This window comes from Aulonocara stuartgranti, assembly GCF_965226115.1.
Source record: "Aulonocara stuartgranti genome assembly, chromosome: 8".
Taxonomy (NCBI): Eukaryota; Metazoa; Chordata; class Actinopteri; order Cichliformes; family Cichlidae; genus Aulonocara; species Aulonocara stuartgranti.
Genome location: NC_138959.1, coordinates 12702208 through 12715697, shown reverse-complemented (window position 1 = coordinate 12715697; position 13490 = coordinate 12702208). Strand labels below are relative to the sequence as shown.

The 13490-nt window shown below is 39.2% G+C and overlaps 1 protein-coding gene across 4 annotated transcripts in view; it reads right to left on the bottom strand.

The window, feature by feature from the left end:
• vti1a (vesicle transport through interaction with t-SNAREs 1A) overlaps positions 1-13490 on the bottom strand; it is a 115720-nt gene that overhangs the window by 95826 nt on the left and 6404 nt on the right. For all 4 annotated transcript variants that reach the window (XM_082545263.1, XM_082545261.1, XM_082545264.1 and 1 more), the window contains exons 2-3: positions 12614-12672; positions 11603-11713 (exon numbers count right to left, since the gene is read on the bottom strand). In XM_082545263.1, the coding sequence (XP_082401389.1) occupies positions 11603-11713; positions 12614-12672 (170 nt within the window). The remainder of the gene's footprint in view (positions 1-11602; positions 11714-12613; positions 12673-13490) is intronic.

Genomic DNA, 13490 nt, shown 5'->3' with positions numbered 1-13490 from the left:
ATATTTTCCCAGGTGATGTGTGGACCAGCGCCAGCAGGCCCCACTCTGGTTCCCCCCACAAGTGGGGGCAGAGGTGGGCTGATGCGGCATGGCGTTAAAAGGAAGCTGAGACCTTTAAGCAGGCACAAGTATCACAACAGCATCTTAAATAATGCATCTCTGCTCGGCAGGGGTTTAACACGCGCGCACGCGCGCGCACACACACACACACACACAGACATGCACAGCAAAGCACAAAGCGAAACACACACACACACACACAAATTGTTGTCTAGCATCTTCTACTCTCCTTTAACACAAACAAACTGGGAGAGGTTGTTCAATTAAGTGCTCCTTTTTAATACATCTGATATATTATCAGACAAAGAGAAGCAGCTATAGTTGGGACTGTCGCAGGAGGGTGTCATTTGCGCCTTTGTTTTATTGCGGTCTTTGGTGCCATCGAATCCTTTACTTCTGTCTGTTGTGCGCTTGTGTGAGTGCAGAAGGATACATGGGGGCTACTGTATGTAAGATGGAGGCTTCTGTGAGCTTTTGCATCCCCGGTAAACCTCCTTTAGAGAACGTACGCGTGCAACATATGTGAACGGTAGCCCGGTGTGTGTTCTCTCCCCTGATAGAAGTGCAGCAGTGGTAGAGAAGCTGGAGCCTTAGATAACAGCATGGGGCCTCTCATTAGCTCACAGGTTGGTGCTTTGGTGGCTTCGACGCACACTGCATTGTGTTCCACCTCGATGAAATACCTCAAGGAGTCTCAGAGAAACAATTGTCAAAAAAAAAACACAAATAGAGGTGAATGATCAACAACGGCAAGGCAATAAATGAGCCAGCGACATATCTGAGCAGGTGTGAGGTGAGGAGACTTATTTTAGGCAGACAGAGTGGATCAGCTTCAAAAAGATCATGTCCCTTAATAAAAACCTGACACTGTCTGACACAACTGTGATAAAACTTCTCTTTATTAGTTTGCTTTTTTTAAAATCTATCAATCAATTAGCCCACAAGCAACCAAGGTTTTATCATTTGCCAGTAGTGGTTTACACCACTCTGATACCATGCTATTTCATTCTTGCACCTGTGTGAATGGAAGGGGGGTTCCCTGTCAAAGTCATTTCTATTGCTAAGTACTGCTGAGATCAGTCAATAAGCCTAACGACTGTAACCACAAAGTGATAGGCCAGGAGACAGCAAGAGAAGGCGGTGGAAGGAGGGGTGTTGAAAGTGAACTCCAAACAAAAGAGCAAATTCAAGAAGGGCTTTGATTGAAGAAACGCCATATAGCTTTTGAAGGCCGAGGGATCATCTCTCAGTGGTTATTTCTTTAAGGCACGCGGGCCCGATTAAACCCAATATTAAAATATGAAGGTGCTTCTAATGAAAAATCAAAGGCCCCATTTCCCCTCCCACACTACCAGTCTTTCCGTGTCTCTTTCACTCCTTCGCTCTTGTTCCATTAGTTTCTTCCTTCCATAGCCCGTGGTTGTGTAGGAGGGGACAGAAAGAAAGATGGAAAGAAAGTATGAAAAGACAAAAAAGAAGACAGCAAAGAAAATGAGGAAAGAGGGAGGGTTATAGAGATGAGGGACCTAGGTGCTGGTGGTGCAAAACAGAGACAGACAGCATTGGTTGGAGGAGTAAATCAATAGAGCAGAGCCGTCGGGGAGGCGGGCAGCCAGGGCAAGGATAGAGGAGAGGAGAGGGGAACCAGCGCAGGGGCCCGGGCTCCGATCACAACGCTGGCTTCTGGCGTGCAGTGGGGAATAAAGAGAGCCTCCCCAGGTCAGCACCAGAGAAAAAGGTGAGATTAGAGGAAAGTGGAGGAGGTATTTTCACAGAGTGAAGGTGGGAGGGGTTGGAGAGGTGAGTGCTGGAGGATGACGAGGAGGGAGAGTCTATCTATCTATGTGTGTGTGCGTGTGTTTTGTTTCGGGGGGGTGGGGGGGTGGAAATGTGCATACAGGATACCTGGCAAGCCAGGGACCAACCGGCCCATTAGCCTGTGGGCACCTACATATGGTTCACTGAACCCTCTGCTGAGAAGAGCTCCTCTCCTATCAGTCTTCCCATCTTTTTTAAAGATACCTTCACTTTTAACCCTTTCTCTGCTTTGGAAAGAGGCTCACTCCTGACCTCGATTTATGATTCATTTTTGTTTGATGTCTATTCTTGGAGTGTTATCTAAAATTGAAAAATGTAATAAAATAAAAAAAAAAGAGGAAAAAAAAAAACCTAGACACAAAGGGAGAGAAGTTGGGCCTGGTGAGCATGTGCGCGTCCCTCGGTGGACACGTACACAGAAGACTATCTCCTTCAGTGCTTTGCCTTTTCTTGTAATGTGACCATTGTTGGCATTGAATAGCTGGATCATTAGCATAAGAATACAGCAGCACACATAGAGACTTAGCCAGATCATTATCTCTATATATTTATGTATACTTTGTTATTTCACTAGCCAGAACACATTCAAATGCTGATGAGGCCAGTAAGGCCCCCTTCCAAAGCCCTTCCAACATGTGCCCTCCTGAACTTCCCAATACACTTACGAGTTTCCTGGGAGTGTGCAGGTTCTGTGCTGGAATTCACAACAACGGTGCAGAAAATTTTTAAAAAGCAGTCAACTGATTGGTACAGACAAGACTTTCTTGCACCTCGTAAGCCAATTTAAAGGAAATTGTCTTATATTCAACATTAACACAAAGAAAAATGATGCTTTATTTATTTTTTAAACAAAAAAGTGCTAGAATATCCACAAAATAAAATTAATTTAATGAGCTATTTGATTGTTTGCAAATGTCTTTTGTGAAATGAATAATTTCAGAATAAAAATACCAAGACAAAAACATACAAAAAAAGAAGAAAAAAAAAAGCTTAACGGAGAACAAACAAGTGCTCTATGGTGATGAGGGGAACAAAACTAAAGAGTTTAGTCTCACTGCAGGAGTAAGCTGATGCTCTAATGCTGGCCAACCTCTGGGATAATTGAAAAAAAAAAAAACCTTAATTCATCTTCCACAATGTAATTCTGATCAAGGCCACAGCCAGATTCCACTGCAGGCTTCAAAAACACCCGAGAAAAGGCAAAATTGTTGGTCGCTGAGAGCAAAAACGGTTTCCCTTTCTTTCTGGCACACTCCCTCATTAGAAACACTTAGGATGAGAGGAAGAAACCAAGTTAATTGTGTGTGTGCATGTGTGTGCATGTTTCTGTGAAGGGGCTGTGAGCAAGGGTTAAAACATGTGTAAACATAGAAGTTTTACTCTAAAGAAACACCACTAAAGATGAAATATACAGAGTTTTCCCTCCATTTACTCCTTTCCCCAGCCTTGGCGTCTCTGAGCCTTACTTATTAAAAGCAAATGCCACTGCCTAAAATACAGAGGAAAAACACAGACCCAATGATTCATAATATATTTCATAAATACTTCATGAATCCCTTCACCATACTTAAGCCAGTCTGGCAAAAAAAGAAAACATTGTCACCTATTCTAGTACCCGCTTGTCAGCACATCACTGGGGAGTGGGTGTCACATGTCACTTCTGGTTTACACTACTGCGTGGGACAGGCTCGGTGCACGAGAACCGGGGGTAGGACAGAAAGAAGAACAGAAAGGAAAAGAAAAGTGAAGGGGAGGTGGAAAGGGGAGTAAAGAGAGGGAGGAGGGTGGAGGAGGAGCGTGGGGGTGCTATCATATCATCACCCCATGTCTTTATATTTTCCCCCTATTATCTTTGGCCCCCACTCACTCCAGTCACTCAATCACACAAGCCCTGAGGACAGTGAGGGGACCTGGGAGGGCCTTCGCTTCTTGGCAGACTCAGCCAGACAAGCGTCTGAAAGCTATACTGATCGCTGTCAGTGAGTGTGAAAGTACGGTGACTTTGGAGGGGCCAGGAGAGATAAGCGAGAAAGGAAACGATCGCGTGGAAGGATAACGGCCGAATTTGCACACTGCCAAACAAATCCTGTGCTCCAGGCATAATGCAGATACCCCATCCATACAGAAGAGAGTTCACATGAAGAGGCACAGAAGAAGCAGGGGATGATGTGTTTACAAATTACGGCCTATCTGTGTGATATTTGAGAGTCAAACCCTACGACAAATCATTTTGTTAAAGAGCACACACCTCGTTAGCAAGTAAATTTTGCTGTTGTGCCAATTTTATCCTAAACATCAGGCTTACTGGAAATTACACAGCATAATTTCAGTCTGGTTTCTTTGAGCAATGCTAAAGAAATTACTCATATAACTTAAAAATCAACTTTACATTCACAACCACCGAGAACACCCTATTAATTAATTAATCCTGAACTGGTGTCAACGCCTATATTTTGCCCAAAAGGACATTTCTAAGTTGAGACGCAGACCCATCAACATTCAACGATACTTCCATTTAGACTTAACCGGCTGTTAAATTACATTTATCAATTATCCCCTTCTTTTAATGCTTCCAACACAATTTACACATGTAAAACATACATGTTTTTTAAATAAAAAAAACAAACAAAAACTAAGCAGAATTAGCAAAGTATTGCCAAAGTATTGTCTCTTTTGGACAGCACAACTTTTTGTCCTTCTTGTGACACTGTCCTTCAACCCAGATTTGACCTACCATTGCCATTACGCCATCAAACATGTAAAAAAGTAAATAAATAAATAAAATGGTTTCAACATGAGTGACAAAAGGCTAATCCACAAATGAATCCCATCTTGGTGTCCATAAAGGGGACATGGTAAAGCCTGCAATACCACAAATCCGCAAAGGGCTTGTGCAAGACGTACTGCTCGCAACGATTTCCGAATGAAAGCCAGAATTCATAAGTGGAAGAAGAAGATCTATTTGCTTACATCCTAAATCTGCACTCAGCGCAGAGGAAATATAGGGAGAGAGGGAAAAAATCCCTGTCAATTCAGGGAACTCTTTTATGACTGGTGATGAGTGATTAGACTTTGGTGTTGTTGATGGGTTGTTAAGCAACAAACCATGAAAAGAGTCAATCTGCATTTACTCCTCTGTGTTTAATATGAACAAGTAAGCCAAGGCAACCTAATGCGATTTATAGTGTCTAACATCCAACTAATGTTGGTCTGTCATGTTGTTGCTTGCAGAAGTCACTTTAATGAGGACAAGGGGCAAAAAAAAAAGAAGCCTTCAAGCGGGATTACAACAATGCTAATATATAATCGCTAGTTGTATGTTTAGCTTGGAATGTACAGTCGCCCAAAAAAAATCTCACTTCAAAACTTAAATCTCAACATAATTACGATCAAGTTGTGCAAAAAAACTGCATTTAAGATGCCAGAGCTCTTTAAAACAAATAACTTTTTCATTAAATGACTTTGCAAACTCTTCATTCTTTGCTAAGGTTAGTAACTGTGCCAAAAGTAATGAGTTTATGACCACTCTTGTTAAAGCTGGATAGTCTCTACAATCTTCAAGTGTCCATGATCATTTATTTAGTTTTTTAAGATAATGAAAAACATGAAAATGACCCTCATATTCAAGTGTTTGACTCCGTTCCATCACTCAAAATTCACATTTCAAACACTGAACTCCAACTTAGTGCAGAAGCCAATCACACAAAGACAAAACCCTGAAAATTAAAATATAAATCCAGAAATATGTTAATTCATTGCCACTGATGAATAGTTTGTGGTTGACCATCAGATTAAGAGGACACAAAAAGTTTTAAGTTTAGGGCCAGAAAAAAAAAGTCTCATGGAAAACTTCAGATAACACTCTCAAACATGTTTTTGAGCCGCGTGTAGGAATGTCAGTAGTCATTCATTAGTAACTCAGTCTTGATCGAATTTGAGCATTAAATTATCTGTTATATCTGTGCATCCACACTTTAATTAAATCATTTCTACATCAAAAAAAGCTTAAAAGGTGCTGTACTCCAATTCATTAAAACCATTTTCAGTCATTGCCTCAACTGAAAACTACATGTCAAGTCTCAAGATATCATTATAAGGTCAGTGAAACCACTTATGAAATTGATATATGGAGTGAAAATATTCAATACCATTAGCTTTTTCATTCTATTCACCTCAGTGCACCTAGCAGATAAACTGTTGAATTTCTCAAGGCTGACCAACTCTTTTCCAAATGCATTAATTATCTCCCTTGGCAGACACTGGGAGGCATTCCACCGAAAATACTTTTATTAAAGAAAAAGGCAATCCACACATCCTATTTGACCATGACTGAAGCTCCAAACAATACCCCAACAGATAACTGGAAATTAGTAAGGGATAGTTGAGTTCCTGTGACAGTTGGCCTCATGATTTAACATCAGGGTCCATGTCGGAATAAATGAAGCTGGGAATGAAAAGACAAATCATCACCTCAATCTTACTGAATGGGCTCCTTCTGAATTTAAGTACTGCACTTCAGACAAATTAAATTTTGACTGTATCGCATTTTTTCAAATCTTGCAATAACTAATAATTTGTACTATGCCTACATATTTTCCGACCTCATAAGACCGGGTGACGATATGCGTTTCAAAAGAAATACTGGCATGTAGATAACATGTTAGTGGGTCCTTGATGGAACATTGTGTGGCGTATTATGACAAACCAAAAATAGTTTTCTATTCAAAATTCAATAAGATGAAACAAAACGCATAACACAATGGATCTCGTGCCATCAACAAAACTGCCTTGACCATTATAGGACCTCCTTTTTAATAAATGACAAAAAGATGTAAGGTCTCAACAACAAAACTTGTCAAAGCTTGAGATTTAAAGACTATTAATTAACCTTTTAACAAACAAACATTTAGACCAGTAGTGTTTATTTGGATATAATAAAAAAGAAACGATCTAAAGAGGTGAAACATATTCGGAGAACTAGTTGAGAGAAGAAATGAGAATATTGTTGTGAGTTAAAGCATGAAATGTTTAAAAAAGGCATTTCACTTTCCCAAGGACTTGGCATTTAATTTATATTCTGTTTTGTTTGCTTAAGTATTTTTCAAAGCATAATTAAGCAAAGAAAAAGAAAAGAAAATGCATAAACTTATAAGCTTATAAGCAAGAACTCAGATAGGTTTTCACCACAGGGACACCATTTTCAATCTTGCATATTAAACATAAAGCAGAGGTTAGGCATAGCAATGGTAAGAAGAATTTATCAGAGCAAGTCCAACCACATATCAGCAGGGCAAAGTAATTGGTGAATGTGCCCAATATCTTCCTGATGTTGAAGCTTACTCAAAGAAAATTCTTAGATCAACACCGCCATCTGCTGCCAGCAGGAGGTGTGCTGATAGTCCAAGTAAGCCATGCAGTGAATAATCTCTCAAAAGGGTTCAGGATTTAAAATGGGAAAAAAAATATGAAGACACTTGTCTAAACTTCATAGCTAAGTAATGACCAAGAGTTGTGATTTTTTTTTCTTAAAGAGATCAATACTCCTCATGAAATTTTATATTAAATAATTGAGGCAAAGCTATTCCAGTGAATTTATACCAATTACATAATGATAACAATGATATTAGGGCTGCAAGTTACAGCCACCGGTGCATCTTATTCAGCTAATTACTTACTGATGATTGGAAAAGCAGAAAAGTGTTAAAAATTACAAGGAAATTAGAAACGATTTGCTTGAAATTGATAAAGTTACTTCATTTTCAATAATACCTGAGGATTGTTTGTCATTTAACCAAATAATGATGACCTAATCTAAATAATGTCAATTTTGTTGTTAAAATGAAAAAAGAAAACTCTTCATTTTTATTGAGTCTACATAATAAATCAGAGACCTGACAATGATAAAGAACAGTTTGTCATAGTCAGGCGAAAGGAAGGAGGGGTCTCTGTACTCAAAATATATTCTGATAAGAGAAATTTATCAGGACTGACAAATGTATCTTTAAATCCTCCAGCCAATGTTGCTTTACGATGCCTCATTATACACAAGTCACACGAATCACACATTTCATGGCGTCCAGTTTCACTCACACACTTAAAGTTGTGTTTTGCGTGACGCAATCAATGCCTGCGAGTCCTCATCTTGCCCACTGGGACAGACCTAACCTGGCACTTTGAAAACAGTGGCTCTGTTTGCCCAATAGATTTCATTAAATTAAACTTAGGTTAGGCTCTCTTTCCCTGATCAAAGCCACTGCTAAGAGCCATGCCATTCTTCTCCCTCTGATTTGAGCAAGCTGACCCCATCAAATAGGATTTTCATTTCCCTTTTATTTATTTATTGTACACTTTGGCTTACTTTTTATTTTGCTTAAGCTGCTGTCTGCTTTGGCTACTACAATGTCTGTTTTGTCGTGGCTCAGCACCTGTGAGATCCCCATGGCCCCCGGTTCTATCACAATGAAGCTGTCACCCAACAAGCCAACAAAGCTACACCTCATATATATATATATATATATATATATATATATATATATATATATATATATATATATATATATATATATATATATATATATATATATATATATATATATATATATATATATATATATATATACATACACATACACACACACACACCCCCCTCTTTTGGGGTGGTTGTTTGATAAGTTTTCTTTCTGGATGAAATGGCTGGGTTTCTGAGGTCAACTCCAGCCCTCTGTCTGAAAAGGAGAAGGAATGAGGTCTCAAGCTGGCACACCAGTGGTAGAATTACTTCAAACCACGGGTGAATGAGAGGATGAGAGAGCAGGTTAAGGGGGGAGACACCCGTGGGAGGCCAGTAGGGGGTAGGTTATGGGGGAGATTTAGTAGTGAGGGAGTGGAAAGGCCTTGATATCCACAGAAAGCACAACAAAGCCGGAGCTTTTTACATTAAAAAGAAAGGACATTGCCCTTTTTTCCACTCGATGCCTTTTCGAGCCGAGTGTCATGTCCTCCCTAGGCCGGCAGGAAGTGAGAAGCTGAGCTCAGCTATAGCATTTGGCACATCTGAGACACATCTGAGGGGGCTGAAGTTCTTGCCTTCTGAACACTTGCATCAGATTTACGGGAGACGAGATATACTAGATGTAACTCTGTGAGGTGGGTGATCCTGGTTTAAATGTGCGCTGATTTCACCGCGCCACACGCAGAGGTGTAAAAAAGAGAAATTACAGTCAAACAGGGAGACTCACAGTTAGAAGCCAGTCACTGCTTTTTTATTTTCCGGACACCCGGATTATCCTACGGCTACCTTCTGCTTTTTATTTCAGTACAAGCAATTACAGACACGACTTAAGTATGCAGCGATGTGCAAAAAAGAATTTAGACATCATCATACTCTCTAAGGACTGTGCACACCGGATTTTTGCATTATAAAGTGCATGGAGGAATGCCATGTTTTGCCAGGGTGAAGAAACAATTTTCGTCGCCAGCACATGCTCGTAAGACAGGGAAAAAAGGCTAGAAACGAAAATTAGCACCAATATCGGCCACAGCAGGTGTTAACTGCTTGATGATTAAGCATGGTAAGAGTGGGGAGAAGAAAAGTTAAAGATTAATCGTCAGCCAATTAAATGCCTATGGCAAGAAAAGCAAGCTGTTTTGGCACAGAGATCTCTTCTATGATCTCAGTTAGCACATCTCAGTGGCATGTTCACAGATCACTAGCACATATTATTTGAATCTAAATGCGGTGTTTGTGCATGTTTACTTGTTTGGAGCGGTGAGGTGGGGGAATATAAAAAGTATTTTGTGGTTAATGATGATTAGATACCAAACAAACATTTAAGAAAAATAATGAGTGTTGGTGAAAAGCATGGACTGTAGTAGTCATCTGAGGTATAGATGGGCAGTATATCATAAATAAATATGTAGTTTTTCATATGTGCATAAGTCTATTTTGAGTTTCCCAACTGCTACTTTTATTTTGACATTTTGTATCAAATCAAAATTACTCAACACTTGGAATTCTGATTATATTGGCTATGCATTGTGCATTTTTGTGATGATCATTGCACTGCTTCCCGTTACTTCCTGAAAACCTTCCCATTAAACTTGAGCTATCCAAATATCCTCCAATAAATCCTCTACAAGCGAAGAAAAAGTTCAGATTTGTGTGGAAAAGTACACACTTTATTCATTTCAAGGTTTGGAGAAAAGTTTGTTCGTTATTTTGGCCAACCTCTAAACTTAACACATTAAGGAGAAGCCTTTGCTGAATTTCCTCAACAGGACTTCAACAATTCAGTATATATTTTTCCAACTCATTCTGAGGCTGTGGATTTAAATCACATAAAACTTGATTCGTGGAGGGACACGTGCTCTCAAGCTCAAGGTCAACGGCTCTTACACTACGGGTTTATTATCATGTTATGAGCACCAGCAAAACAAAACTGACAACAGAAAACAACAACAACCACAGAAAAAAAGATATAGTTAAAGATACGTTACCACTACGATTTTTCTTAACATTATAATGCCAACAATCAATTTAAAATGCTTTCACAAGGATCAATTTAAAGATATAATAATTAAAATAAGAGGTTAAAAAAGTTTTGGATTCAATTGCACTGGATAATTGCGTATTTCTGAGTATTATTGATTACGTGAAGTACCTTGGGCAATATTGGTAGCTCAAAATGTAGACTAAAAGCAAGTGACCCAAAAGACCAGACTGTTCATTAAGCTTTGATAAATCAAGCCAAGACATACAGTGATTTATGAATTACTAAACAAGGCCAGATTCTGCAGCAACAACACAAACACACACAACCCATTCTCGATAGGCATTGCTTGAAAGTTCAGATATGAACTCCGAATTAACCTCTGTGGATGCACCGCTGAGCTTCAGTGCAAGTCTGTTTGTGAGTGCAGGAATTACTGCGAGAGTGAGAGTTACACGCAAACAGTCCGCAGTTTTTGGTGTTTTTCTAACAGTAAAGATAAATAAATAATGATACAAATTTCATGAGAAAAGAAGTGTTTTTCGAGGATTAATGTTTAATTATTTGGTTAATTTACAGCTATTGCAGAGCGATGGAAGTATGTGAAGCCTTGAAATGTCATGAAAGGGATTTATGCACGTGCCACAAATTCTGCTGATTACTTACAAAAACGATGTGTCTGAACAAAGGCGGTGATGGAACAAAGTGTTACTACATCCTCTGAAGAATTATTAGCAGAATATGGTCATGCACAAAAGGGTACTGTATTTCGCTATTGGACATGTGACAAAAAAACTAAACAAAACAAAAAAAACGAAGGCAGATCGATTGGTCAGGGGTTCATCTTTTTGGTAAGATAATGACACAAAACACTGGAACAACAGAACTGCACGCACGGTGGCCTTGAAAAGATGGAAAACCATCACAGTCTCTGGACTTCATCCAGCTCGTCTGAGTGGAAGAAAAGTAACCCACAAATTCAACACGTGTGTGTCAGCAGTGACTGGTTCCAAACCAATTTTCCAAATGATATTTCTTTGAATATGCATTTATTTTATAATTTAATTTCTGAGTTTAAAAAAGCTGGGGTGTTTGTCTTATGATGAGTAGTTTATAGACGCTTATTTATTATGGAGCATCATTTACACTCTCAGTAAGAACATTACAACTATTACAACTGTTGCGTTTGCATGAGAATTAAAAAAAAACATTTCATGACATATTGAAATACTTACAAAGTCTTTCTCAAGCTTTTCCATCTCCTGTTTATAGCTCTTCAGCCTGCTGTTGTACATGGCTCTGCTTTGGATGGGGATCTCTCGCACCTCCAGGTCCATCTGCTCCAGCTAAAACCCACAATTCATCCAATTCATTTAAAGTCAAACATTCCTAACAGAAATTTTAAGAGTCATTTCAAAATCGAAAGAAATACTTGGAATATAAAACACTGCCAGAGTGACAGATTTAGAGCTCATTATAATACAGATTTACATTAAAATATTAAAAAGTACAAAATAGACTGTATATGCACATTTTTACATTTAAAAGTTTAGTTTTTTTTATGATCATATTTCCTGCACAAGCTTTCTGAAAAAAATTTTAAGGGCAAGTTTTACAGTTGTGTGCTCCCTTTGAACACTTTTGAACAGATTCAACTTCAGCAGCATTAACTTTAATATCCTCCAGTGCCGATTGTAAAATCAAACGCCTTCTGCTGGTGTCACTCAGTTGTGATAAAAGTTACAACAGAGGAAGTATGTTCTGTAAGTACACAATCAAATACGAGGGCTTCTTCATTGCCATGACACGCATGGGCCCAACAATGTCTGAGTGAATGAAGCAAAAGTACATCTGATGCATGGGTAGACAGGTCTCTCTGTGGCAGATTTGGAGGAAACTCATCACTATGGCATAACAAGACAACCGCAACAACAATTTGTTTCTGTCAGGTGACTTTGCTCATGTTTAAACAGCAACATGAAGACACCCACCCAAGATAATGGCTTGAAATGTGTCATAGGGGTGTCACTTAAAAGCAGATTATGGGAAAGTAATCATATGAGGAGGAAGCCTCCTTTCCGCCATGTGAAGTATGTGTGCATGTGTGTTATGTCTACATGTCATGTCACCACCAGGATAATACAGGTGCTGTTGTCTGGTGCCAGTGAAAATTGTCCCCTCCCTCTTTCCACAAATTCATTATTTAGGAAATGGGAAGAGGAGAAAATTACTGATCAAAGACATACCAACTCTCTGACTTCTTCAAGCTGTTTGTCGACATTTAGAACCAGCTGTGTCTTCTCCTCTGAAAGAGAAAAAAAACCCAGCAACATATTGATCAGCCGACGGAGGAACAGCGCTTCATGACAACAGCCTAACTCCCCCGCAACGGGGGAAGAGAGGGGGAGAGAGAAAGAAAGAGACTGGGAGAAAACAACACACGAGGACACATTTGAAGATATATTTACACATTCTCTCCACACGACGAGCCAACATTTGATGTCTCTTAGTTATTGGCGTCTATGAGGCCTTTGTTGGTTTCTGTTGAGGAGCAGCGAGACACCTCATGCCAACTCAAAGGGAAGGGAGGTGTCAGCTTTGCTCACTTGCCAGAAGTATGAGTCCCACTCAGAATGACTAACGCACTGTTCTACACCTCACCCCATGGCTGCTCTACCACATTACCCATTGAAACTCATTAGGACTTAAGAGTTCCAGAGCAGCGTGCAAACTACAGCGCTTCCAACAGTTATTTAAGGCAACGGCATTATCACTTTCCCTACATCTACATGAACTAGTCTTTGTCCTGAAATTAGATCCTGGCCAAAGATTTTGTTAGTTCATGGTATGCGGTATGGTGTTTACTAATCAAGCATATTTATGTTAACTTAAAACAAGAAAAAAAAAAAAGAAAAGACCATTGCCCAAGGCTTTGACATAAAGTATAAGCAACTTACACATATAGTTTAATAATAATAAAGAAAACAAAAAAATGAAGTTAGGAAATATAGGAAATTCTCTTATGCATAAATACCATTAATAACATAAAAAATATAAAAGAGGGTAAAGAAAATAACATTTAATGTCATCTTAACATGCAGCCTTTACTTTAGAAACTTTGGT